The sequence below is a fragment of the Cervus elaphus genome, chromosome 11, assembly GCF_910594005.1.
Source record: "Cervus elaphus chromosome 11, mCerEla1.1, whole genome shotgun sequence".
In the NCBI taxonomy this organism is placed as follows: domain Eukaryota; kingdom Metazoa; phylum Chordata; class Mammalia; order Artiodactyla; family Cervidae; genus Cervus; species Cervus elaphus.
Window position 1 is genome coordinate 82,110,163 of NC_057825.1, and position 24,386 is coordinate 82,134,548.

The 24,386-nt window shown below is 36.6% G+C and overlaps 2 protein-coding genes across 5 annotated transcripts in view; one reads left to right on the forward strand and one right to left on the reverse strand.

Moving 5' to 3' along the window:
* Positions 1-18,602, forward strand: part of SOS1 (SOS Ras/Rac guanine nucleotide exchange factor 1) — a 129,490-nt gene extending 110,888 nt beyond the window's left edge. For 3 of the 4 annotated variants that reach the window (XM_043918184.1, XM_043918188.1, XM_043918187.1), the window contains 6 exons: positions 3,570-3,742; positions 3,957-4,073; positions 5,318-5,582; positions 10,938-10,982; positions 12,639-12,757; positions 13,651-18,602. In XM_043918184.1, coding sequence (XP_043774119.1) covers positions 3,570-3,742; positions 3,957-4,073; positions 5,318-5,582; positions 10,938-10,982; positions 12,639-12,757; positions 13,651-14,142 — 1,211 coding nt within the window. In that variant the 3' untranslated portion in view covers positions 14,143-18,602. The remainder of the gene's footprint in view (positions 1-3,569; positions 3,743-3,956; positions 4,074-5,317; positions 5,583-10,937; positions 10,983-12,638; positions 12,758-13,650) is intronic. The other variant, XM_043918185.1, reaches the window with a different exon arrangement.
* The window catches only part of ARHGEF33 (Rho guanine nucleotide exchange factor 33), a 114,999-nt gene that overhangs the window by 14,500 nt on the left and 76,113 nt on the right, over positions 1-24,386 (reverse strand). The window lies entirely within an intron of this gene.

Sequence of the window (24,386 nt, forward strand, 5' to 3'; positions counted from 1 at the left end):
ACACTTTCTTTATCGTCTTATCAGAATTGTTACTCAGTTTTTTTTGGGCTGGCACTGCACTATTTACAGAATGATAAAAATCAGGCAGTTTCTCCTTCCAAGGTTATGCCAGGCTACGGGTCTATATCCCAATTTTTCTCCAGACACTAAAAGGTTCTACTCGCAGATAGAATGCCATATATATATGGGCAGACTAACATTTCCTCTCAGGTAATAGGCTGTGCAGTAGATTCCCACCTCAACCAAGCCTCACCTCTCTAAGCGAAACTCCAAGCCGACAGCCTCGGCTCTGCTCCTGCCTCTCACAGAGCTTTAATTGCGTGTCCTCCCCCTTTCTGGTCAGTTTGCTTCATCTCCACTCTTGCTTTCCTGCCATTTTAGAATTGACTGTATGTCTCTTGTATCCTGCTGTAGTTTGCAAGTGCTTTCATTTCTGTTCTGAAATAATGTGCTGCTTTTATTCATTCAGAAACATCAGTTGAATGCCTATATGTGCCAGAACCAGGACTAGGTGTTGAGAAGAGAGGGACAAGTAAAACGTAGTCTTATCCTCAATAAGCTCCCTTGAAAGAGCAGGAAAATAAGTTATAGTGCTGTGCAGTAAATATACCACTGTATTGTAGAAACATGTAAGTCAGAGCATCAACAAAGTGCTGTGGGAACTCTGAGCAGCCACTTTTTCCCAGAAACCTCACTCCTCTTCATTATTTGTCATAATGCTCTGCTTTTCCTCTCCCTACAACGGCTGACTTCAGAGCAGGTATATAAAATGATCTTTTTTAAAAAAAAAAAATTAGGCCTTAAGAGTTTATAATATTCAGGTCATATATATATGTGCAGTACATTTTCTATCATATATATGTATACACATATATAAAAAAACATGCATGCTTAAACATTTTTTACTGATAGTTTATGATCAACAAAATTTGAACACCATGTCTTTAATCATTTATTCTCCTTTTAACTAGCAATTTATTTGTCATAAAATAATTTCCAAATTTTATTCTGAACTCTCTCAAAATGCTACTTGTAAGCATTTTCACAACTTAATTCAAGTATACTTTTAACACCTACAATATCCTATAACTTCTTATCCGCATGTTCCCCAGGTCAGTCATTATACCATCACCCAGTTAGACCCTCAGGCACAAAGTTGAGAGTCTTGTTCTCACTATGCCAAACTCTGCCCAAACCAGTTAACCAGTTCTTGTGGACTCTACCTCTTAAATATTTACGCGCTCCACTCTATCCCTGTGGATCCTCATCATCTCACTGAGGACTGCTGAGCTTCCTGCTTCTAGTCTTAACTCCTTCTTAACTCCAGAGAAATCATTCTAGAATGTGAAGATGCTATCATCTCCTAATTACTTAGTGGATAAAATCTAAGCTCTTTAATTAAAAAACAGGGGGGGGGCGCTCTTCCTGACCCACAAACTCTTCACAATTGGGCCATCAATTTGTGACCAGTATGGAATATGGAAAGTTAATTTTGGCTGTCATCAATCATGTGTACTGTCATGGACATTTATAAGACTGAACATTGAGCTAAGTGGATCACTGCAACTAAGTGTAGTGCATACTAACTCACTTCAGTCGTGTCCAACTCTTTGTGACCCCATGGACTGCAGCCCGCCAAGCTCCTCTGTCCATGGGACTCTCCAGGCAAGAATACAGGAGTGACTTAGTGTAGAGGAGAATATAACTGACTATAAGTAAAGGAGTCAGTGATAAGAGATATGAAAAATAAAAGAGCCTGGACTTGTTAGAACATATGGTCATGCTGAGAAATAACCAAGTAACCAATACACTTAACAATTGAATACTTTCTAGAACCAGACAAGCACTGGTATCTATCATATTTCATTATTGCAAACTTCTTCACTTTGGTTTTGAGTCATTTAATCTTTTGAAGAAGATAACCAAAAATTCTAGTATTTAAAAGTTTTGCTTCAGGAATTCGCTGGTGGTCCAGTGGTTAGGACTTTGCTGCCCTCACAGTAAAGGACCTAGGTTCTACCCCTGGTTGGGGAACTAGAACCCCACAAGCCATGAAGTTCCTCTACCACAAACTCATTTAGAACCACTAATCTCTGATTAGAACGAAAATGCCTGTTACTCTGTTCATTCTTCTCATCTGGTACATAACGTATAGCTGCGGAGAAGGGATTAGAACTACTAACCTCTTGCCTATACCTGTCCTCATTTCCTGCCCCTCTTCCTCCACCGCACTCACCAAATCCCTAAAGTCCAGCCAATTCTGAGTATGCCTTCCAGCTTCACTACAGACCAATGTCTTCAAACATATGGCTGCCTTGCTTAGAACACCCCGTTATCTTACTCTAGTTATTAAGCTTCTGTTCATTTTTTGAGACTCGCTTTAAACATATTTTAATCCGTGGTGCCTTTTTCTCTCCCAGAAGCTCAAGGCAGAATTAGGCACACCTTGCTTATGCTCTCATAGCATCTTATGCTTTAGTACCAATCAATATAGCACTTACCAAATCGTACTGTAGTAGCCCACATTCAAAGCTCTGAGCTCCTTGAGGGAGGAACTGTGTATCTTGTTCATCTTTGTATCTGCAGTATCTAGAGCAGTGCTTGGCATAGAGCAGAGACTCAGTACATGTGTACTGAGTGCAGGAACTCACATTCACACACTTTTTCCCCCCACGCATCACAGTCAGTACTTGAGAGGAAAGGCAGACATAAGAGGATAGGGTAAGAATAGCAACAACAGCATCAGCAGTCACAACCATAGATAATTAAGCATCTACTTTTGTCAGGCCCTATTCTAAGTCTGTACATAAATTTACTCGTAATGTTTCTCACAGCGACCCTGCTATCCTCATTCCCCAGTTGAGTAAACCAAGGCACACAGAGGTTAAGCAACTTGTACAAGATCACGAAAAGAGAAAGCAGCAGAGCTGGCTCCAAAACCTTTATGCTAGAACAGAAAGGAACTAAAAAGCCTGCTTTTCTGTTCATTCTCCTCCTTATCCATTGCACAGCCTGCAGTGAGGCAGAAACAGGAACTCCTTACTTGGTTGCCATAATTCTAGAAGTACTGAAGACCAGAATATACATAAATTATATGCAGTCCTGTCCTTGATAGGATTGCACATCCTTTCACATTTTCATGAGTAAGCCTATCCAAACAGTACCACCTCTGAATTACAAATCCTAATAACCTCTTGAGGGCTCCAAGAGCTAATTATGCAGAAAATATGATCCTCTGAAGTTAACATTTTCCTCTTTTGCCAAAAATATGCGTCAAGTGATGGGTTATTCTTAAAGTTCCATTAACAAAATCATGACATATGTCAAATAACATTATGGTTTGGAGATGGAAACTTAATTATTCTTCCTGTAAATCTATTAATTTTCTTAAACTTGGTCTCCCTTTCTCTGATATTTACTTAGCCCGTTGTTTTTCATAGAGTCGAAATTTGTGCTTTAATTCTTCAGTTATGACGATTGAAATGGTACACTGTAATATAATTACTGAAAGAGAAAAAAACTAGCTGTTTCCATTTTTATCCTTGAAGTAATTTCATTATATCTTCCAGGAATTTATCTAACTAATATCTTGAAAACAGAAGAAGGCAACCCTGAGGTCCTAAAACGGCATGGAAAAGAGCTTATAAACTTTAGCAAAAGGAGGAAAGTAGCAGAAATAACAGGCGAGATCCAGCAGTACCAAAATCAGCCTTATTGTTTACGAGTAGAGTCAGATATCAAAGTAAGTTGAATTCTTTGAAGGTACATATTTCTGATTAAGTTTATAACCACCTGATAAGAGTCGGATTTATTTCATAGAAGAGAAAAAGGAAAATAAAACTTTAAATATTTCCAATTTTCTTGCGTTAAAATGTTTTAAGTTACTTTCATGACTTTTAAACTGAATTTAAATTATTTAACATTAATAATATTTTATTTCTTTGCATTTATTTTAGAGGTTTTTTGAAAACTTGAATCCAATGGGAAGTAGCATGGAAAAAGAATTTACAGATTATCTTTTCAACAAATCCCTAGAAATAGAACCACGAAACCCTAAGCCTCTTCCAAGATTTGTAAGCATTCATATTATTTCCTTTACATTTAAATATTTTTTGCAGTTGTTATCTACATCTATCTGGTGGTTTATGGTTTTCTATAAAGGCATTCAGGGATGAAGTGCACGTGTAATGGATAAAAATAGTAGATAAATCCTTAATAAATATACTCAGGATTAGTCCACTTAGTTCCAAGTAAATGAGCAGTAACATTAATGTGAATAAAATCCTAATACAATAGATGAAGAAGTTGGGCAAACGTACAAGTTTTTGTTTTGTTTTGTTTGACAAAGAAAAATGTTATTAATTATTTAAAGGGCAGGAAATTTGACTGATTTATTCTCTTATAGTAAATATATGTACTTACAACTTTTTTGAAAGTAATGACATGAGAATTTTAAGTATGAAATCATTAGCTGTAAAAATAACAGGTTTGACAAGATACTTTTTGGAGGGGGAAATAAAGTTTCCATTCTTTCCTATTACTTGTAAGTGCCTGACCAAATTTATGTACAATATCATCATTTCCCTGTTCTGAATATAATTTCTCTTATTCATAAGAAAGTTAGGAACCAAGAAGTAAACATAAATGGCTTCTAAGTAACCAAGATAAATCTCATAATGTCTGTGAACTAAAGCTTAATGAAGTTACTCTATAAGAAAATTTCTCAAGGCCTAAAACAATTTCAAAAGACAGATTAAAAACAGAAAATTGAAAATAGCTATATATAGTCTGCTCCAGTGAAACATACTGACAATCATTGAGAAACAATCACTCTGTAAGAAAAAAAAAAGCCATCAAACTAGCATAAACAGGTGAGAATGCAAGCAATTTAATGCATTTGTAAATAATCCTGATGGCATCACTGTATTACAGCACAGTAAGGTATCATAGTTCAAAACAACGGTCCTGGCTTTCCTCCCAAGATTAAATTAGTTTCACACAGTCCATTTTAAAAGCCAGAGAAATGTTCACTGTATCTTAGAAAGATTTCCATCAGAAATATTGAAATAACAAATACTCTGGTATTTATAGGATTAAAATTCAGTTATTTAAAGAAATTCATTCCCTACTAATTTAGATAGCCAAGGCTTTATGGAAATGGGTTGTTAACACTTAACTTGGATACTTTGATTTGAATCAGTATTAGTGGTTTATGGTTTTCCTGGATATTAATCGAATTTTACCAGGCATTTATAGAAGAACCTTCTTTTCCATTAACGGTGTTGTATGTATTGTGTTTCTTTTGATATGTCTACAGCCAAAAAAATACAACTATCCCCTAAAATCTCCTGGTGTTCGTCCATCAAACCCAAGACCAGGTACTATGAGACATCCCACACCTCTGCAGCAAGAGCCAAGGAAAATTAGTTATAGTAGGATCCCTGAAAGTGAAACAGAAAGTACAGCATCTGCACCAAATTCTCCAAGAACACCGTTAACACCTCCTCCTGCTTCTGGTGCTTCTAGTACCACAGATGTTTGCAGCGTATTTGATTCTGATCATTCAAGCCCTTTTCACTCAAGTAGGTGTTCAAGTTTTAAGTGCTTTAAGTAACTGTTAGTGTTATGTGTACTAGAGGTAAAAAAGAATCTGTGTGTGTATATATATATTTATATATATATTTTTTTGTAAATTTGTAGATATAAACCACATACCATTTCAAAATATATTATTATAAAAGTATAAAATAAATTAGAACAGCCCTCTTTAAATGTAGTACACTTTACTGATAGGCCTGGTGATTAAATTTGTAATTGAAATTTCATTTGAGCATTTGTTTTCAATTGGCGAATTTAAAATGCCTCTCTGACTTCCAGAGGAAACGAAGATAACTGCTAAAACTACATGGACTAATCAATCTGATGCCTTAAATGTTTCCTCCAAAACTATATTTGAAACTGCTCAGTACATGATTTCTTTCTCACCAAATCTTGTAGTTTCTAATTTTACAATGTATCAAATTCAAACTTCTACTTAACCCTTGTTGAGTCAACAGCATCCTATATAGTGCCTACTAATAAACTCCTGTGCTTTCAAGCCCAGCCATACAACTCTCACAGATTGCACACTGTTGCTCATCCTTTTCTATTTATAAATCAGTGCTGTCCGATAGAAATATTTATAATATGAGCCCCATATGTGACTTTTAAATGTTCTTTCTACATTTTTAAAATGCAAAAATTAAGTGAAATTAATTTTGATAATATATTTTATTTAACCCCGTATATACAAAATGTTGTCATTTAAACGTGAAATCAGTATTAAAATTTACTGAGATATTTTACAATCTCAGTTTTTGTCCCAAATCTTCAAAATGCAATATGTATTGTATACTTACCACAGATCTCAATTTGGACTAGCCACATGCAAGCACTTAATAACCACATGTGGCTAATGGGTACCAAACTGTACAGCCCAGCCTAGCCCTTTGAGAGGCTACTTTCACTGTTACCATTAATTTTTTTTAATCAATTTCATATTGAGCTTTAAAGCTCTACTAAGATCTCAGAACCTTTTTTCATTTATTCATTATTAAATCAGAATTTGAATGCAGTTTCTTTTAACCCTTTCACAACCCCTTCCACATGCTCTTCCCACTGGCTGCCTTAGCTCATTGTATCGTTCAGGTTTTCCCCTAATATTCGACGTAATAGAATCCAATACTGAGAGGCAGCCTGACATTGTTGGGGAGGTAGTTAAGCACTAACATAGGATTCCTGACTCCTAGTTTGTCATTTCAGTCTGCTAGTGAGCCTTCTGATTTTAGATTAAACAGTTTCTGGATGCCTTCTGTGGGTTAAACTAGATTTTTAAGATATTTTCCAATTCAGAAAATCTGTTTTAAAAAAAATTATTCTATGGAGTTCTATTATTTTGAGATTTGGTCCAGAATACTACTTATTTATTCCTGTGTTGAATATATATTTGTAGTTACCCATTAGTTTGTCTTATCTTTTCTACCACATAAACGGTGTTTGTTTTAAGAATTACTACATCTTGGGTTTATTTGGCTACTGAAGATTACAAAATCATGTTATGTTACTAGTAGGCTATCAGATATTTTTTATAAGTTCAAGTAAGACCAGGTAAAATATTACCATTTCCCCAACTCACCAACTTCCTAAATTAAGTGATAATATAAAACCAACACATTTTACAGTGTACCTGACTTAAAATTATTATTTATTATGACCCATTTAACTGTTTGAAGAGGTTTTTTCCTCAAGCAGATGGCAATGATCTGTGTTATAAAGATTCCCACATGCGTGAATTATTGAAATTGCATGAAAGCCATCAACTGAAAATTCTGTTTTTCTTATTGAAGTAGCTAAAAATGAAAGATGTGGAGAAACAGGAGATAAACATATTTCATTCCCTACTAGTGCTGAATCTTTCAGTGATTAGTCAAACAGGGAAAAAAGTCATTTTGGAATCCAGTGTTCTGGATCATTGTTTTCTCATATGTGGCAGTGGAGTAATACTAACTTAAAATAGCTGGACAAACGAAGAAACCACTGTAGCAAGAATTAGACTTTGTAATCTTATCCCTGAGGATTTTTTCAGTTTCTCTTTCTTTGTGATAAAAGGAAACCTCTGTTACTATTCCTTTTGTTCTTAGTAAAAATTGAAAATAACAGATTTTGAGGTTAAGAAAGCCAGTATAATACAAAACCATCTGTAAGCTCAGTTAATCCCCTCCTTAAAGCTCATCTATGGATATTAAAGGTCCTCATCTGCTTTTGGCCCCACTCTGCTTAACAGATCTGCTAGTATTAATGGGGGGGAGGGCCCAGTGGTCACCAGCACATCCAACTTGGTACTCATTGTGTTGCCACTAGAGCGAATACCTACTTCCTTGCTGTCCTCAGGGCCTGGCAGGAAAGACCTGATGTACCTACATTTTTAAGTCATCTGGGCATATTCTACTCAGTATGAAGAGGCAGAAAGGCACTGCAAAGCAAAGGCATTGCAAAGCAAAGACATTGCTTAGGTTTTTCAAAAGGTAGAATTTGACTAGAATTTTTTGATTGGTTATAATAGTTGTTTTGCTTTTTTTTTTTTAGTTTTTTCCCCCAAAATAATTTATTTTAAAAACAAAGATTAATTTCTTCAGCCAGTATCTGTCAATATCTCATTTCTTGCTAAGTAAGCTTGGATACATCTTCTCTGGTAAGGCTTGCAATCTTACTGAGAGATTTAAAAAAATAATCATAATAAAAGAAACTCACAGTTAAATGCTTAACAAGGGTTAAATGCTTTGATTCTGTTTGTACTATGATTTTTTTCATCTCTCAGTAAGATTGCAGAGAAGATGTATAAGTTTTAGTTTATTGACAAAATGCTAAATGAGTGAAGATATAAATGCAGTAGAAGTTCACACGAAGATGACCACAGAATGGGCAGGAATGGTCAGAGAAAACTTTGTGGTGAAGACAGAGAGGGAAGGAAACTGGCCCCTCTAGTGCTGCTACACATAGCCTCACATTCAGAGCCCGGCTCCACACCTTGCGCTCACCAGGCCTGCCTCTCAGTGGCCGGGAAAAGGGGAAAGGCCACCAGCTTTCTCTCTGTGGCTCTAGCATGGAGGGAGGAGGAAGAAGTGCTCTGGGTACCTTGCTATTGAAGGCTGCCTGGTGATAAAAGGGAGCCATGGATCTGGCCTGGTCTGTGTGCTACAGATGAGCTTTATCCCATCCCTTAGTAGGGAAGGCTTTAATAAGAAAAGATATATTTCAAGCTGGAATGCAAAGCTTTTCTTTGTAGCAGATTGTTGTAGGTGATTAGTTTCTGATCTCATACATTTGCATTTAACAGGCTTTTGTGAATTTAAGAAATTATCCATGATTTATATAATTTTTTTCTATAGGAAAATGCTTATTTTTATTCTCAGAATGACTCAGTTATAAATTGGAGGTTATCTTCCAACAGTGGTTTCAACGCTGACTGAAAGTTATAATCCCCTGAAGAGCTTTAAAAAAAATACCTATATGCTCAGTCCATGCTTGTATTAGACCAGCATTGGCATGTGGGCATCAATATTTTTAAAAACCTTCCAGCAGGGCCTAACATGCAGGCACAATGGAAAAACCACTGATCTGTTGTCTGGGATTTGTACTTTACCAATTTATGCTACTTTTTGATTAACTGGATTTTAGCCCTAAGTCACTGTCAATAAATTTGTTCAGTACCTAGCTGACAAGAATTCCTAGTATATATTTCTTGAGATTTATAATGTATAATTCTCAAAGAATTTTTTAATAGCATTTTCCAGGCAGTAAGACTAAGCAATTAGTTTGAAGTGACAAATCAGAAAAGTGCCCCAAGTTTACACATAAATCTAAGCCTTTGCTGTATATACATTAGACCAAAGCCCAGCCTACAACTGTGTGCACAAGTATGTATGTGTAAGTGTAATCATTCTTTCTAAAAGCCTGCAGTTGGTAGCTGTCATTAGCTTATGTTTTGATTTTACTCCTATATTTTACAAAGTATACGACCATGTTCTCGACGCTTATCTCCAGAAAGGATACTTATTTCCTTTCCAAAAAAGTGGAAAATACATAAGTAGTAAGCACTGGAGCAGATACTCCCTTTAAAACCCCTGTTATGTTAGTGAAGAGAATCTCATTTTTAGTGAAAAGAATCTTTGACACAGCAGCAGCATTACTTAATGTCAAAAGTATAAAAATGAATTTTAATCTTTTGAGAGCTAACTTATTAGGATTAGCTGGATTCCTACCCTCAGTAACCATAGCCTGCAAATAAATATCAGTACATATGGAAAGGAGGTAGTACCATATGTTATTTGAAATCAGGGCTGTCTGGGAAACAAAAACACTGTATCTATATAAGCAGTCAAATGAATGGTTCTGCCAACTAAACCTAGGACGTAAATTATGCTTGTTCTGACCAAAGAAGCTAGAAAAAGCAACAGCCCTAATTGAGTGATTGTTTGTTGTGCAAAAATGAGAGAGAAAAACCTGAATTAATCAGCTCAGTCTCATGCTAGAGTTATTATTGCTTTAGCCTCTTAGATATGATCTGTTCGGTATGTTGGTGATATGAGGCAGTGTAAGCTAAACAACTGTATTGATTTAGAGCCAGTATAGATCCTCCAGCTTTTGTCTCAGTTTTTCTACTTTAATGCTTTCAGGGCTTTGCATTTTATGATTTTCAATTTTTTTCTTAAAAGAGTGAGTATTGTTGAAATTAGATATTCAAAAAGTATCCATTTCCTGCATAAATAATGTGTCTAAGCACCAAAAATGTTTAATGATATTTTAAGTGTTTAAAAATATAGAAGGAAAAAAGCTATATCACTTTCAGCTTGTTTGTAATATCCAAGCTATAGTTATTTTGTGATGAACACATATCCCAAGAACTTTTCTAAGGTATATATATACTACTACTACTGACAATAATGGTAAGAAATTCCCTTTTATTTCTCAATTTTTATAACATAAATTCATTATTTACTACTTATTTTCACAAGTTTGGGTTTTCAAAATAATCCTTATTGAATGACATATTTCTGTATGTCCAAATGAATTCTTTGCTCAAATTGGGTTTATACATTTTTTGGAAGTCTTCCACTAAAATAGAAGGATATTATAGTTTTCTCATGAATGCTTTTTCATTTAATTATTATGACATCAAGTAGTGAATCTAAAACGAATCTTCAAAATTCCCAATGATGTTAATGCAATTTAATTCTTTTTCTCAAAAGTAAGTAGTAATGAGCTTTTGCTAAGCTGTTCTATCATTCTTTAAAACTAGAATGACAGAAATAACATTTCTATTATAAATAAATTTTTACAGATGAGTTGAATATATTTATGAAAGAAAAAAATCTACTTTTTCTTGTTTCCTTTCACAGGCAGCGATACCGTCTTTATCCAAGTTACACTGCCCCATGGCCCAAGTTAGTATATTTGGTTTAAGACTCATAATTTTTGCTTTGGCTTTAAAAATTAAACCAAATGTAACCTTTCCTGCTAAAACTCGTCTTGGGTCTGGCAGCATTGGTGCCTTGCTTTGCAGCATCTTAGAAGTGAGGCCTTCACTTGTACTATCTTTTGATCATAAATGATTTGCTTAAACTTATATAATTCTCATGCTTTTTGTAAAACCTTTCTTCTCTTTTGAAAGAACATTATTATATGGGTGGCTTCCACATTTAACCATTTCTCATTTCCAACTCTGGAGTTCTAATGCCCAACTTTAAAAAAAAGGCGAGAGCATGCATGCGCATATGAGAATGTTGGCAGCTACATGCAGTGTCTAAGTCACAAAATACCTTAGGCTGGGGAAAGCACAGGCTGTAGGCAAATGACTGTTATTTGACTTTAGAACAGCTGTCTTATCACTGTGAGTATCTGTATTATATAACCTAAATATTCATCACTAATAAGCAAAATAAAGTTCCAATGTAGGTATTTGTTTTTAAAGTAAACTAACAATTCACCAACTATCCCTTAAACTTTAAGCCAATAGATTGGTTTTTGCTGCCCTTCATACAAATGATTTCAGAATGTATACCATGGAAAATAGTTTTATAAGCTAACATAGTCTCATAAGAAGAAAGGTAGGTGATCAGAATGTTGCTCATTTAAATAATATAAATACACAGAGTACTCTAAGTTCTATCTTGTTACAACATTTAATTAACAAAATTAAAACTGTCAGTGTTTAAGGGAAAGAAAACCTGCCAAATACAGTTTTGAATGATCATCTAAGTGTTTTTTCACGTCTTTTTCATTGTGCTGATGTACAGGTTAACTTACATTAATGTTTTTCAAAGTGTAGTTATTTATATGCCTATATTAAGCCCTTATCATAAATGTTTGTAAGACAGGTTACAATCAGAGGCTTTTACTTACCTTTTTAGTGCCAATTCATCAATTTACTCCTAAGTCAGGTTCACTATATTCTAGTGTAATTTCTGTTTTTATTATCCGCACAGCCTCAGTCATTTTAAATGTGTTCATCACAATGAAAAATTCTGGATTAGAGTGTGATGAACCTGACTTTGCTTCCCCACCAAGAAGAGCTGATACCTAAGCAAACTGAAGAGATCCCTCCCCGGGACAATAGAGTCTCTCCCTGCCGTCCTTTTAAAGGACGTCCTTTTAAAGCATGGCAGGGAGAGACATTGGAGAGAGTGCTTAAGACCAGAAAGTATTCCCAAAGACTATCCAGTGAAGGCAAGGAAATTCTGTACTAATACAGTCGGGGGGGGCGGGAAATGAGCCCATCATAAAAGGTTAACAAAAGTTACCATTCCAAAAGTTTTTCATAGTTTGCTCTCTCCCAGAAAATTCCAGTAATAGATTAACAATAGAAATGTTATTTTGTTCAAGAAGTATAACAACAGAATAACTTAGGCAGCTTTTTTTCTGAAAACTCTGCTAAGATATTTCTGCATGCTTTTATAGCAGTTTGCTTTAATAAAGGAAGTACTGTTGGGTGTTGCTTTATTGAACTGCTTTTTATACTTCTGTACATTTCTTTTAATAAATATAAGCAGGATTGATGAAATAAAATTCCTGTGAACTTTTCAAAATTGTATCATCTACAGGATCTGCTTCAGTATCATCTATAAGTTTAACCAAGAGCACTGATGAAGTGCCTGTCCCCCCTCCTGTTCCTCCACGAAGACGGCCAGAGTCTGCCCCAGCAGAATCTTCGCCATCTAAGGTAAAGTAGAATATCTGGTTATCTGGAGACTGGAATCATTGCAGTTCCATTATAATCAAGTGCTCATCTCTCATTGAGTTCTAACTGAATGAGGTTAATACTCAGGGTATTGGGGCTTAGTAGAGTGTAAACCAGAATTAAGTATGGGTTTACCATGCAGTAATGTTTTATTTCTTCTGAAAACAGTTTTCTGGTAGGTTTTCAAAAAAAAAACAAAAACACAAGTTTAACCTATAATTTAAGAGTAATGTAGTCTCAAGCAGTTCTTTAAAAAGATAGACATAAGGAAAGAGATCTGAAGCTTTATATGAAGGCATGTTTTAAATGAAACTATATCTCAGTGCTAAATGTTACATATCTAAGCCTGTAACAGGTGAATCTGACAGGCTTTTAAGTGGGATTTTCATGAAAATTCCAGGTCAGAAGAGACCTTAACAGCTCATAATAGCTGTTTTTTTTTCCCTACCTGTTTAAATTTCTTTCTTTGCCAACTGTTAACATGATTCAGTGGTCTCAAAGTGTCCAGAGAGCAGAGCACCTGGGCAAGGCAAAACTCTTTGCAGAATACCATGAAATGCTATTACAGTAAATTTAATATTGTAAAATTGATAGGTAACATGCTAAGTTGAAATGATCTTATATTAGATTGAATGATAGGTAAGCAGCAGCAAACAACAAAATTTTGAGAAAAATAATAGCTTAACATTGAAGGAAAAATACTTTTTTTAATGAATGAACTGCCAATAACCTCCAATTTAAAGCATATGGCAAAACTCCCTGATCCACACCTAGAGTTCTTCCAATAACATATTTGAAAACCCAGCTTAATTCTTAGTATATTCATGGTGCTACATATGTTGTTAATAAATGTTCTTTTTTTCCATTTATGTTAGATGATGTCTAAGCATTTGGACAGCCCCCCAGCAATTCCTCCTAGGCAACCCACATCAAAAGCCTATTCACCACGGTATTCAATATCAGACCGGACCTCTATATCAGACCCTCCTGAAAGCCCTCCCTTATTACCTCCACGAGAACCCGTGAGGACACCTGATGTTTTCTCAAGCTCACCACTACATCTCCAACCTCCCCCTTTGGGCAAAAAAAGTGACCATAGTAATGCCTTCTTCCCAAACAGCCCCTCCCCCTTTACACCACCTCCTCCTCAAACACCTTCTCCTCATGGAACAAGAAGGCATCTGCCGTCACCACCATTGACACAAGAAGTGGACCTCCATTCCATTGCTGGGCCGCCTGTTCCTCCACGACAAAGCACTTCTCAGCATATCCCTAAACTCCCTCCAAAAACTTACAAAAGGGAGCACACCCACCCGTCCGTGCACAGAGATGGGCCACCACTGCTGGAGAATGCCCATTCTTCCTGAGTCCCTCTGGACCAGGATGTACGCTTTCCTAGCCCCAGATCCATTGCTGGCGATGGATGCACTGAACGTGCCAGCACTGAGGAGTTAAAATGAGAACTCCAAACACTAACGACTCTACTTCAAGATGCAGTCATAAGACAATGAATTTTAACACGGACATAATTATAAAGTGAATATGGAAAGACTGATCTAGAGGAAGTGGACAACTGATTTCACCTGAAAATCAAGTAAAGGAACCTTTTGCCAGCCAGTAGGCAGGAGTCCTCTTTTTGTGAAGTGATCTTTATCATTAAAGGGATGGAAAACAGTCTAGTGTCCAGCAGGCCCACATGATGACAGTTTTTGTAATTCAAAATCTTATGCACTTTTTAAAAAGAAATCTTAAACAGGGATCTTCAAATCCTCCTTTGTTTTCCTTTGCTTTTACTCGTCCTACTTTAGAATATTTTCTTAAAACTCATTCAGAGGACTGTGAGGAAAGGCCGTGGTACCTGCCCTTGTTGGAATCAAGCCCAGCACCATCCCGCGGTCCTGTTTACAGATTATCACAGTGAAGTGAGTGGGTACCGAGGCTTCACCAAAGAGGTACTTTTTTTTTTTTTAAGAATAATTATGCCAATTTTAAGAGCATCGCCCTACCCACCCTCCCTACACAAACAGAATGTGGTGGTGTTGCCTTCAAACGAGAAGTTTTATAACAATGACAGAAGAACTCTTCTAAAAATGTAACTGTCAAGCATATGATTTACATTTAGGAGACTGTTAATCTTTATGCTAGACTGTCATTTCCCCCCTTTTCCCACAGAAGTTTACTGGTAATCCGTGTCATGGCTTGTAGATGTCCCTCTAACCATACTGTGGAGATGCAGTTACCCGGTGGGAAAGGAGCACTTGTTGGGCGTCGCTGACACCAGTCATGTTTGACTAATAGTTGAGTGATCAGCATATCTAGAATTACCTTGCATTGCCTAAATCATGTGTATATAGTGAATGTTATATAATATACCTGGCAGGTCTGTTTTAATTTAATTGAATAAAGATACAAATACTTTGTTTGGCTGGCATATATTAAATTATTATATGGAGAAAATGGTTGATTCTTATTTCTTTCAGTTGAAACACACACATACATACACACACACACACAACACTAAGCATAAAAGCTCGTATTGTGGTACGCCTTGGTTTCTAGTCCTGGATGTATGTATTCCTCTTAAAAGAATGATCTAAAGTTGCAGTTTGGCATGTAGGAAAATATTTGGTTAGAGTAGGATGGGTATCTTTTAAGCAGAGCTTTGTAAGGTTTTTAATTTCCTAGGTAACATGTATTACAGTTTGTTAAAGTTTATATTAAACACTCTACCTTGCCTGAGGTCTTTGCTCTATCAGAACTATTCATAATAGAACATCTACCTACATCATTAATATCATAGTATGGATTATTCATTAAACCTATGTACTGACCTTCTGAGTCTAACAAATACTGTGACTGAAATGCATGCAACTTGTTGAAGAGAAAAAATGTTATTAGTCTCCACTGTAATATCTGTGAAGTGTGCAGTATTCCATCCTTAGAGAGTCATCAGTTCATCTGTATCTGCATGTGTCCTCTGAATAATGAAGTAACATTTCAGCAGTTCTGTTAACCATGCCATTAGAGGCATTTTTAGAAGTGCTGCATCATGGTGGAAACCTAGTACTTTAATAATTTTCTGTGATATTTATTAGAGCATTAAATATACATCACAGTAGTACAATATATAGTCCTTTAAGACCAGAACGTTGGTTGCATCATCATTAAGCAATCCATCCTGTCATATCCTTTCTTATTTATTTGTTAGAGTTGAATCTTTTGTTTTTAATATTTGTACCATTCCTGTCAGGGTAGCCACTTTTATGAAATGTCTCCTTTCAAAAGTCTCCCCCAAAATTTATTTCAAATCCACTCTTGTTTGCAAAGCATCCATAAGACCATTCATTCAACAAGTATTTATCTAAGCCTACTTACTAGTGCTGCTACAATTAATCATAATACACATTCCAGAATTTCCATGACTTTTGATTAGACCAGCCTCATCATCCCTAGGATTTCCCTTTATGTGTCTTATGCACACTTCTCTTTAATTACCCCAACCCTAACTCCAAATGAGAACCTGAGAAAAGTCACATTGGAGCCCATTCAGTATCCCTCTGGCCAGTGTGTTAGCCTTCTAATAAGGTAATGACCTCTTTTCAACCTGCCTGATTGCATAAAGAGGAAAAACTCAGATTTGAAGTTCTAATCATACTTCTTCCAAAGGGAAGTATTCTTTTACCCTGGTGGTTCTAGGCGACCGCTTCACTGTGCATCAGCTGTATATGCATTGTGGACAGAGGATACTTGTACTCTGAAGTGTAAAAGTGGGGGCAAAAGATTTTCTGCAGTGGTAACTGATTAGAAAAATTTCAATTGGATGCCCTTAAACAGTGGTAAGAAAACTGTATCCTTGCCTTCTTCACATGTGAAGCATTAACTCACTGGCAGATTTACTCTTTGTAGTAACTGAAATCTACTTAATCCAGGGACAAGAAGTGGCTGAGAAGATAAATGCATCACCACAAAATTCTGCTTTTGAATTCAGGACATTACAAGACAGTCAGTGCAGCATGACTTTTCTAAACCACATTCCAAAACATGGAACATTTCTTTTAGAAATGGAAATGCTCTTAGTTGTTTCATTATCTTTGGATCAACAAAATGAAAATATTTCAAGGCTGAATTTACCTACATGGGCCAATAACCAATATAATAGAAAGGGAGGCTTTTCACATCTAAGTACTTTTAAAAACAGGAACAAATAAAGTATATGTTTCTAAATTTATTGAAAGGTTATTTACTCTTTCTGCATCTCCAAATGTATTTTAAGACTACAAATTATCAGGAAATGTATAAACGTCAAAAGTTTGCTTAATTAAAGGTTGTTGGATATCAGATTATGTGTTCAGTAGGTTACTACGCTCTAACAACTCAAGAATGTTTTAAGAAATCTAAATTTAGCGAAGAGCATGCCACCCTAATTATACTACAGTTAACAGAACAGTGTAGTGAACCGTACTTTTTCAGCCGGAGGCTACATTGTGGTTCCAAATTCCTTAATGTGTTTTTCCCTACATTAAAAATTAAACCAAAAATTAGTTGCTATCTATGATCACTATCTTGTCTTAATTCTCAAATTTAGCTCACTTTAATCATGTACCTCATCGTTTGTCTTTTAATGACAGCTTAAATTGAGAGTTTTAAGTGGCTCAGCAAAACAGATAATGCAAATAGGGGGGATAATTCCAATTTATTAGTGTTATACATATTGAGGAAAACCTATTTTTTTTCCCTCCAGATTCAGAAAGGAAAAATAAACCATTTATTTCTTGGTTTTCTGCTGCTATAGGTAGGTTCACTTATCTTTTAACCTATATCGTATGACTGTTGTACAAGTGTAGGTCCTATGGAGTTGCACATTAATCTTTACCAGTAAAATAAGCATCACAGGGTTAATACCAGTTTGGCTGAAAGAATTATGCAGTAAAATTATTTATAAGGGAAAGTGGTGACTTAGTTTATTTATTCAATATTTTTCTTTTGAAGCATCTCATTACTTTTAAAATCATTTCATAATCCTTTATACATGAGCCAATGAAATCTTTTGAGCTCTAGTTAAAGAAAAGCATGAAGTCTATATGATAAATCTGAACAACAAAAGCACTTGTAACTTGTTTTGTAAATTTCATGCCTTATTTTCCATTTTTGACACCGTAAAGTGCATTTTCTGTCAACTGTGAGCAAATTTCCCTTTTGCCTTTAATGAAAATAGTGCATTAAGTAGCCAATTGCTGCAGAATTACAGAGCAAGTTAGCTAAAGGTGGATCACATTGGACTACCACTCAAAGAAACAAGATGCATAGCAGATGGAAGTCACATGTGTGGCTTTAGGGAGAGCGCACCTGTGCCAGATGCATGCCACTTTTCAGTAGCTGCCAAATGTGCCTTTAATTAAGAACATCTCTAGTTTTTTTCTTCAGATCAAGTCAGCATTTGGGGGCGGGATCAGGGCAGGGGACTCTGGGGTGCAAATATCTGGTGAAACCCACCAGAGAAGAAGCCTTCGTTTGTCAAAGTGACACGAATAACTTTAGTTGAAACATGTTTGTGTATATATGTGTGTATTTGCCTTTGTTTAGTAGCACGGTTATTTGCTAAAATAATTGTCCCAAAAATTGCTCTGTCAGTCTTACTTTGATGTAAAAACAAAGTGCGGTCTACACATCTAATACGGCCTTTGTACCTAACCATGTTCATAGGTGATCTTTGTACTCTGTGTGCAGCAGTATTTGGTTTGCATTTAAAGTGAAAATAATGGCTGTTATTTTTCTGGCATTACTAAGATAAACCGAAAAATAATAAAGAAAAATGCCTTACATAGCCCACACGTGTATTATTTTTGCATGTGTTTATTTTAGAGAGCAACATTTTAATGTCATCAGTGACTCTCATTTTAGCTCATACTCTGTAGAAATGGTTTGCTCTTAATCATGCTCTTGCTTTGAGCTGCTTTTTTCTGTATCACAGTATTATAAAAGAAGTTGAATACTTCCTCCTGTTGCACACTCTCTGAATAGAGTGAGTGGGAGGACAGCAGGATGAAAATTAGTGCTTTAGTGACCTTGGGTGTTACTTGGATAAGTTACAGGGGGAGGGCTGAGGCATTTGTATTCCCTAAAAGAAGTTTTTAAGATACCACAGTTCCTCGAAAGGCAGGTTTTGCTGAGACCTGCTGGAACATGGCAGACTGACATTCAGCAATTCTTTGTAGGCTTGGCAGGAAAAGATACAGCTTACAGCTGCACACTGTAAAGAATTATGCAAATGTGAGGTCATTCACGGTGAACTACAGAATGTGAAAACTCATGATCCTGAGAGATCTAATGCCCTTATTTAAAAATTGAAGCAACTGATTCCTGGTATTTGGAGGACTGCTTTCCGGAACAGTCAAAATTCACGGTTTTTTTGTTTGTTTGTTTTTAACCCCTGGTTTAAAGACCCAAAATCATTAATTCGTACAAATTCCATTTGTAGTCCACTGTGAAATCCAAATATGTATTATTGGGTATATTCTAGGTAATCAATTTAATAGCTGTAGGAAGATAACATTAATATTGATTAGTCAGACCTGCCTGATTTCAGATTTGCTTTTGAAACACCACTTCTTTTGAATTTTAACCAGGTATTTTGCCTTTTTACTTAGTCACTAGCTCATCACGGATTCAGGGCACTTGAGCCTCTAGGGTTCAGCAGAGACCATTTTTGCAGATAGATGCAGATGGCAAGGAGGACTTTGCCTTATAGCCATTCTACTGTTTTAGGACTTTTGACTGTCATTGGAGACAAGAAAGAAAGCTACAGCCCTTTTTTAGAAGCTAGTTTCTCTACCATCATGACTCATTTAGAAAAGGAAAAATCACTGTTGGTGGAGTACAACAGGCACGTGCTTTGGAGTCAGATTTCTGTGTTCATATTATGCTTCCATGACCCATTAGATGTGTGACTTTGGAGAAGATATATAAATAATCTGAGTCTCTGTTTCTCAGTACATAAGGTTAATAGATCTACCTGGGACTACTGTGAACTTTAAAGGTAAGATGTCTAAAACCCAATGCCTTTCACAGAGTGTTTAATAGTAACTAAAGTTATGAGGGATATATCTTCAGAGTTTGCCTGTTTTTAGATATCTGTTAAGAGTTTGATTTCATCCTGAAGTTCCCATAATTTGATTACATACCATATAGCTTCTTTGATGTTCACTGTCATTTAAATTGGTTTTGAGTGACGTTAGTTATAAACATTTGATAAGGGCCCATCTGACTATTCAACATTAAACAAATATTTATTGCATCTGGTACAGTTTTGATGCTAGGAATATAGCAATGAACAAAACAGACAAAAATCCGCATCATCGCGGGACTAATAATCTAGTGAGGAAACGTAGACAAGAACAGAATGTAAGAACAGATATATGTAAGAATGTTGTAACTGCTATGAACAAAGGCCAGACAAGATGACAAGCAGAGGCAGGGGAAGTGAAACCTGACCAGTGTGGGGAGAGTCGGCCTCGTGCAGGAGAGGACACAGTAAAGCCTTGAAGGAGGTGCAGAAGTGAGACATGCAAGTATCTAGGAAAAGAAGAACGCCAAATCACAAGGAACAGCCAATTCAAAAGTGTGGAGACAGAAGCATGCTTAATATATCTGAGGAATGGCAAGGCTACTTGTGTCTGGAGAAGATGAATATGAGTGAACAGGAGATGCTGTCAGAGGTTTAAGGGGGTCCAGACCCTTTGTAATGGCTTTCGTTTCTGTCTGAGAGAAATAGAGCCCTTAGAGGGTTCGATGTGATCACATTTACATATTAACAACACCCTGGCTGGCATTCTGGGTGCAGTGTTGAGAATAATTCGAGGTTATGAGTGGGAATAGGGCAGCTAGCCCAGTAGACAGCAGATTGGCCAGGGTGATGGCAGAGGAGGTAGTGAGGAGAGATCGGAGCCCTAATATATTGCTGACGACAGCTAAGTTGCTGATAGACTTGATGTTGGGTTTAAGAAACAGAATTGTCAAGGAAGGAATTGTTCCAGATTTGGGGCCTGAGCAATTGGAAGGACAAAGTTATCAATAACTGAAGTGGGGAAGATTCAGCTGAAACAGGCTTGGGCTTCAGTAAATACAGAAGACATCTGAGAAGTGCCCAGGAGACAGGTGGAAATGTGAGTCTGGAGTCAGAGAGAGTTCACGGTTGAAGATATAAAATTGGGAGTCACTCTCATAAACATTATATAGTAAAGGCAACAAACCAGATAAGATCACCAAAGAAGAGAGCACAGACTGGAAAAAGAAATTTAAGCAAAGAGCCCTCAGGCATCGTAACATGAAAGAGGAGAGAGGAGGAACCACCACACAGACCAGGAAGGAATGGAGGTGAGAATGGCGAGCCCGTTGTGTCCTTGAGGCCGAGTACGGAAGGAATTTCTGAAGAAGGAAGTGATCAGCATGTCCAGTGCTATTTGACATGGGGAATAAAATGACAGAATTCGTTTAGCAAGGGTGAAAATCACCAGCACCCTTGACAGAAGCAGTCAGGGGAGTGCTATGGAATGGGAGGAATCAAAGGAAGCCGAGAACTGAGACAGAGCTAGAGCAATCAAGTTTCTTTTGTAAAATGGGAGAAATAAAAGCGTGTTTGTATTCTAAAGGGTTTGCCCCAGTGGCAAAGGAAAATATGATAATGAGAAGAGGGGATGGGCTCTAGCGCTAAGTGGAAACAGACCACTTAGAAACGCAGATGGGACCCACACCAGCCCTTTACAGTAGACACCACGATCTTCAGATGAACAGGTTTACATACGTGAGGAAGAAACACTTACACATCCAGTCTTCCTGCCAAGGATTAGGAGCACTGAATGCTACTATCTCTGAAAGGAATGAAACAAGAAGAAGGAATAAAAATATCTCTACAAGGATATTTAACACATTTGATAACTTATTAAAGATTATGCACTAAGCTCTTTGAAAGCACAATAAATTTTGGGAAGCAAGTTATTTGGCTTAAGGACAAAAATACTATTTCAAATCTCTGATAATTTCCCAAAAAAGTACTTTCAGCACTGCTTACAGCACATTCTTATGTTCTCATGTGTCTAAATTTAGTGTCACACATCAATTTTTAAACTTTTCCCTTAAAATATAGAAGTGTCTCTCCCATCAGTTTTCTCAACCTTCTTTTAATCCATTTCCTTTTTGAAAAACTGTCTCACCCTTTTTTCCCTCAACCCTTCTCTACCATGCGAGACTCACTGGCCCCTGCACAGATATTAAGATGCTCCCAGGCTGAGTGGGAAATGTACATCGTTAAGTCAAATTGGCTCTCAGAATATGAGAATCCCCAGTGTTCCCAGAGCATCCCTGTTTTAGCCTCAGGAAGGAAGTTTAGTATGGTGATATTTCAAGAGAAAATCTAGTCTGAAAACTAGACTTAATTTTACTATACCACTTAATGTAAGACATTCATTTTCTCATGTTTCTAAGTGCATGCAATAGATTATTCAGAATATACAGTCAATTTTACCAGTTTCTTAGAAAGAACACTGATCATGTATATATTTTTAATCAAATGATAATAGAGGACACAGATGGTAAATTAAATAAGATTTAATTGGGGTTTTCATGAACTACCAGTTTTCTGTAACTCAAGGTAAGTATAATCCTTTATTCTGTCCTAAAAGTCAATCTGTGTTTAGAAACTGAGTTTTGTGGTTTATATACTGACTCATTCAATTTATTGAATTGAAGTAGTGGCTCAAATTTCAGTGGGCCAAAGAATCATCTGAGTGCATTTAAAATGCAGACTCACGGGCCCCACTCTGAAATATTGCAATAGAGTGGAACTGAAATGTTACCCAGGAATCTTCAATTTTCTAAGTGCCCTCATAGGGAAGATAATATATTCGTACAGACGTGAAGGAGGTGAGTGATTATGACAGGAGGTGCTATAGAAACACTTTTCAAAGGGTTTTCCTTGAGCAAGCAAGAGACAGTAATTTCAAGAAGTTTAAACTATGATGAAATAACCCACCACATGGAACCCCAGAAAGTTAGTCCATAAACTCCTGGTTCTATGAGGTTCCAGTTCTGGAATCAGAAAAGCAGGACAATCCTTGCCTGGGGTTCTATACAGACCTCACAAGAATGCAGAAGGAATCAGTAGCCACTCCCAGCGTGGGCAGAAATACCCACTTCATTTTTGGTGGAATGCTTCTTTCTGCTAATCCAAACACTTCCAGAAGCTGTCAGTGGTCTCCTTTGTAAACCATGCTTCTCCAGAGGACTGGAGGCAACAAGTTTTAGCAGTTCCCAAGTCTTCCCCACCCTGACCTCATCCCTAGTGTGACATCAGTTAAATAGCCTTAATCAATATCATTAAAGATCATGTCTCCTTCCTCAGTTTACAGCACTACCTATAAAGATGATGAAATCAGCCAGTACAGCCTGGAAGAGCAGCAAACTGTTTCCTTAATGGAGAGATGTTTTCTAATGCAGATACTGTGAAAGGTAGTGGTGCCTTTACCTGCTTCTGATGACAACTGTATTTTATTTCCTTTGTGATTGGTATTTTTCTTTTTAAAAAGACAGGAAAGTAAAGTGACAACCCTGAAACTCTTTGACCAATTATGAGTAGAAATTAATTTCTGTGGTCTCTTTTAGAGCACCCCCATTAATATTGATATCAGCCATTTACTGAGCACCTACTATTCCAGAGGTGGAAAGAATTTCAAAAGCTCTGGTATAGTTCCTGCCCTTGCAGCATCTTACATTCTTGTTGGGAAGACAAGACATACCCATCAAAAGATAGACAAGTTGCACCACAAGAGGCCACAGAAAGATGAGGCTTAGATTTGGGTCTTAAAGATTAGCAGAGGAGGCCAGAGTAAAGACATGAAGCAGGAGTGAAACTGAGCAAGGTGCATGGCTTGCCAGGAAATAATAAGAGCCCAGCTTAGCTGAGGTACAGTAGTTCACCCGGACTGCAAACAGGGAGAGAGGAGCCAGAGAAATAACTGGAGCTGTACTGGAGGGAGAGAGACTGAATGTCAAGTCAAGGAATTTGGAATTTGACTGTAGACAAATAAGAACAGTCAAAGAGTTTCACACAAGCAATATTTCGGAATGAGATGTTAGAGACCTGTGAGATTGATGGGAGCAGGAGGAAATCTACCAGGAAAAAATCCAGATATCAGGTGATTGAGACCCAGAGAGCAGCAACATTACAATTAGTTTTTATAGGTTACGTTCCTAAAATACAACTAAGTGGAGTTGTGCTACAAATGCAGCATTAAGATTTTTCAAAGGATGTTATCAAAATGAAAATTTGGGATGTGTGTGATATTTTTGAAACCTTCCCAGTAATTGATCATTTCTATAATAAACAATATGAAGGGGAAAGAAATTTTGTTTTTAATCTTTTATTTACGAGCTTATGTCTGCTGTTTCACTTTTCGTGTCCAGTCGATTTCACACTATGCTTTTAAGCACTGACCCCCAAAAACATCTGTGGCCTGATAATAGACATCTAATTTCAAAGGAGTTCATTAATTTCAGAAAAATGAAAAGCTTGGCTTCAAATTAAATAGCAGAAACTCCAAAAAGCTGGCAGTTATCC